General features: G+C 48.2%; 1 protein-coding gene across 1 annotated transcript; it reads right to left on the bottom strand.

Moving 5' to 3' along the window:
- Nucleotides 1–237: 237 nt before the first annotated feature.
- Nucleotides 238–858, bottom strand: IRGM (immunity related GTPase M). The gene is given in 1 exon segment (XM_017514990.2): nt 238–858. A coding segment is annotated over 1 exon segment (621 nt).
- Nucleotides 859–3,084: the final 2,226 nt, after the last annotated feature.

The raw sequence follows: 3,084 nt of genomic DNA, 5'->3' as shown, positions 1-3,084 counted from the left end.
ATGTTCATGTAGTCTGTGAATTTCCTGCCCATTCTCTGTGCCACCTGCCAGAGAGACTCATCATCCATACCAAAGAACAATTAAAAGACCTTCAGACACTTCACAAAATCATCTGCACCCCAGATGCCAAAGGCATCCTGGAAAGACTGTATGGTTGTTTTGTTCTGCAGGGAGGTTGCTTTGTCATTCATGATCATCTCACAGGTGTGGGACAGGTTTTGAAGAGGGCCGTGGCACCTAATTTGGATGAGTCTTTTGTAATGTGTCTCTAAGCTTTCGGAAGTCATGCAATAAAGGTTCAAGGCTGGAGGCCATAAATATGCGGCATTCACATACCTGCTCCCTCCGGAGATTTTCCAGGACATTTTCTCTGATTTACAGTAGCTGCACTTCTGGGAGGGCACCTGTGCCGAGATCCATGCCCAGCTTGGTCCAGACAATGTAGAACTTATTTCCCATGTCCTCAATGGTTTTGGCAGGGATCACATGATTCATGCTAAATTGTGCAGATGCAACCATGATGAAGTCCTACTGGTTGAACTATAGTTCCATCAGGTAATTCTCCAGAATTTTGGTGGCAGACCCTGCGCCAGGCAGGTCCCACAGCGCCACATTTGGAAAGTGGGAAGAGAAATAGGAGGCACGTCTTTGGGTAGCTTTTACCAGCCCAGTAGGAGGTGAGGCCTTCCCCTCATGCCCTGTGTTTTGAAGTGCACTGATGAAGGTGGACATGCTATTGCCAGAGTCCCCTGCCATAGCGATGTTGACTGGTGTCCCGAACCCTATCTTCAAAGTCTTCTTGATGGCAGAGACCACCTCTGGCTAGTCCCCATCTGCTGAGGCTCTCTCAACATTCATGACCTCCGCCTTCGATAAAATACCCCAATGCTGGCTGGGCGTGGTGACTCATACCTGTAATCCCGAAATTTTGGGAGGCCAAAGCAGGCGGATCACCTGAGGTCAGGAGTTCCAGACCAGCTTGGCCAACATGGGGAAACCCCGTCTCTACTAAAATATAAAAAATTAGCCAGGTGTGGTGCACGCCTGTAGTCCCCACTACTCAAGAGGCTGAGGCAGGAGAATCGCTTGAACTCAGGAGATGGAAGCTGCAGTGAGCTGAGACCACTGCACTCCAGCCTGAGAGACAGAGTGAAACTCCATCTCAGGAAAAAAAAATGCTTATGGTGTGGCAAAAACAGGTTAAGGATGCGGCTAAATGATGGAGTGTGAGTGAGGGCACGTGGGAACTCTGTCGTATTGGTGGGCACTGGAGTAACCTGCAGAAGTGGAAGAGCAGGTGAGTTAGATGGACAGGGTGCACATGAATCATCTGACTTTCAGCATTCGCAGCCCTCAGCGAAGACTGCAGCAAAGACAACTGGATTAAAAACAATCAAAAAGCACTCATTCAAGCAATGTGCACCTTCCTTCAGGGAGCAAGAAAGGTAGGGCCCACGTGGAACGCTCTGAGGCCGGTGCCTCCAATAGTCAGCCTCCAAAGCAGGGTTGTGGTCTTGAGATGGCTTGAATAGCAGAGGATGAACCAAGGCTCCTGAAAAGCCCAAGAGTTTTTTGTCTTTTCCTCTTTTACTCTATCCTAACATAGGACTGCTCCTTCACAAGTTTCAGTACAGGTATTGATCAACTTACGACCTATGCAACTTACGACCATTCGACTTTACGACCACAATCGCTAGCCACGACTGCTCCGCGTCTGGCAGCGCAAACATTGCCCAGCTGGGCGTACGACAGTGCGGACCAGCTTCCGGCAGCATTACCATCTCCCCGTGTATATAGCCTACTCAACTTACGACCAAATCATGTTACGACCGGTCTGTCAGAACCAATCGTGGTCATAAGTCGAGCACTAGCTCTACATATTTCATGACAAAGACCAGACAAGTAAAACTGACCTATATATTTCTCTGCTGAAGATGGCGCCAGAGGACATAAAACATCCAATCCCCATTGCTTACTTGAAGCTGTGGTCTGTCCGTGTTTTAACTCTTAACTTACCTCATCAGGCAGGGGATCACACGTGCAGCGCAGTCCTGAAATGCTGCAACATATATGAAGTAAGCCACCTGCCTTTGACCCCCAAGTTTCCATTAGGATTGTCATATTGGGCCCAACTGAAGCAGGGGAGAGAAGGAGAGAGTTACTCAAATGCTCTGCTCTTGTTCAAGGCAGTGATTACACAATTATCATTGGCGATTGCAGTGATAATCAATTGTGTAATCATTGCCTTGAAGAAGAGCAGAACCTGGCTCTTGCAGGTTCCCCACCAGGCCAGGTATTTGAGATTGATTAAAAGAAGGTGATGTGATTATTGCAGTGGTTAGACAATTGATTATCATTACATTCGCCAAACCTGGCTCTTGCAGGTTCTCCATGGAGGCAGGTATTTGAGACTGATTAAAAGAAGGTGATGTAATTCTCCTAACGTGGCCTGGCAGGTCTGTTTCACACACTCATTGTGAACACACACAACACTCTTCACCCACCCACTCACATTTGGTGTGCACACTCACCCATGCCCAGCCGTGTTACCCCACACACACACTCACACGCTCTCGCCCTCAGCATGCATACATACACTCAATTGCACTCTGTGCATGTCCACACATATTCACACTGACACATGTTCACACACCCTCACATAAGCTGACACGTGTAAACACTAATACACACATTCATCCCTGTTGCACACACTTATACTTGCGCACTCAGGCTGCAACATGTTCACTTACCCCACACACAAACACACACTGACTCGTGGTGCCACGTTCACACAAACTTATGTTTGGTGCGCACATGTTCATGTACTCTGTGCACGTATATATACACTCACGTAGGCTGGCACGTGTTCACTGACCTACTCACTCATGCTTGGTGCGCCCAGTGCCCACACACTGTCTCACATGATATGTGTTCAGACACTCATGCACACACAGAATCTTGCCTCCTGAGTGCCCAGGACAATGGATCTGTCCAGTTTTTGGTCCTTTTAGAGGGTCCAGGAAACAGAGAACTGGCTCCAGCTACCCATCTATGAGATATGAGGCAAGGCCCTAATGGAGATGG

The sequence above is a fragment of the Cebus imitator genome, unplaced genomic scaffold, assembly GCF_001604975.1.
Source record: "Cebus imitator isolate Cc_AM_T3 unplaced genomic scaffold, Cebus_imitator-1.0 Scaffold540, whole genome shotgun sequence".
In the NCBI taxonomy this organism is placed as follows: Eukaryota; Metazoa; Chordata; class Mammalia; order Primates; family Cebidae; genus Cebus; species Cebus imitator.
Note: the sequence above shows the minus strand (reverse complement) of the source record. Positions and strands in the feature narration are given on the sequence as shown.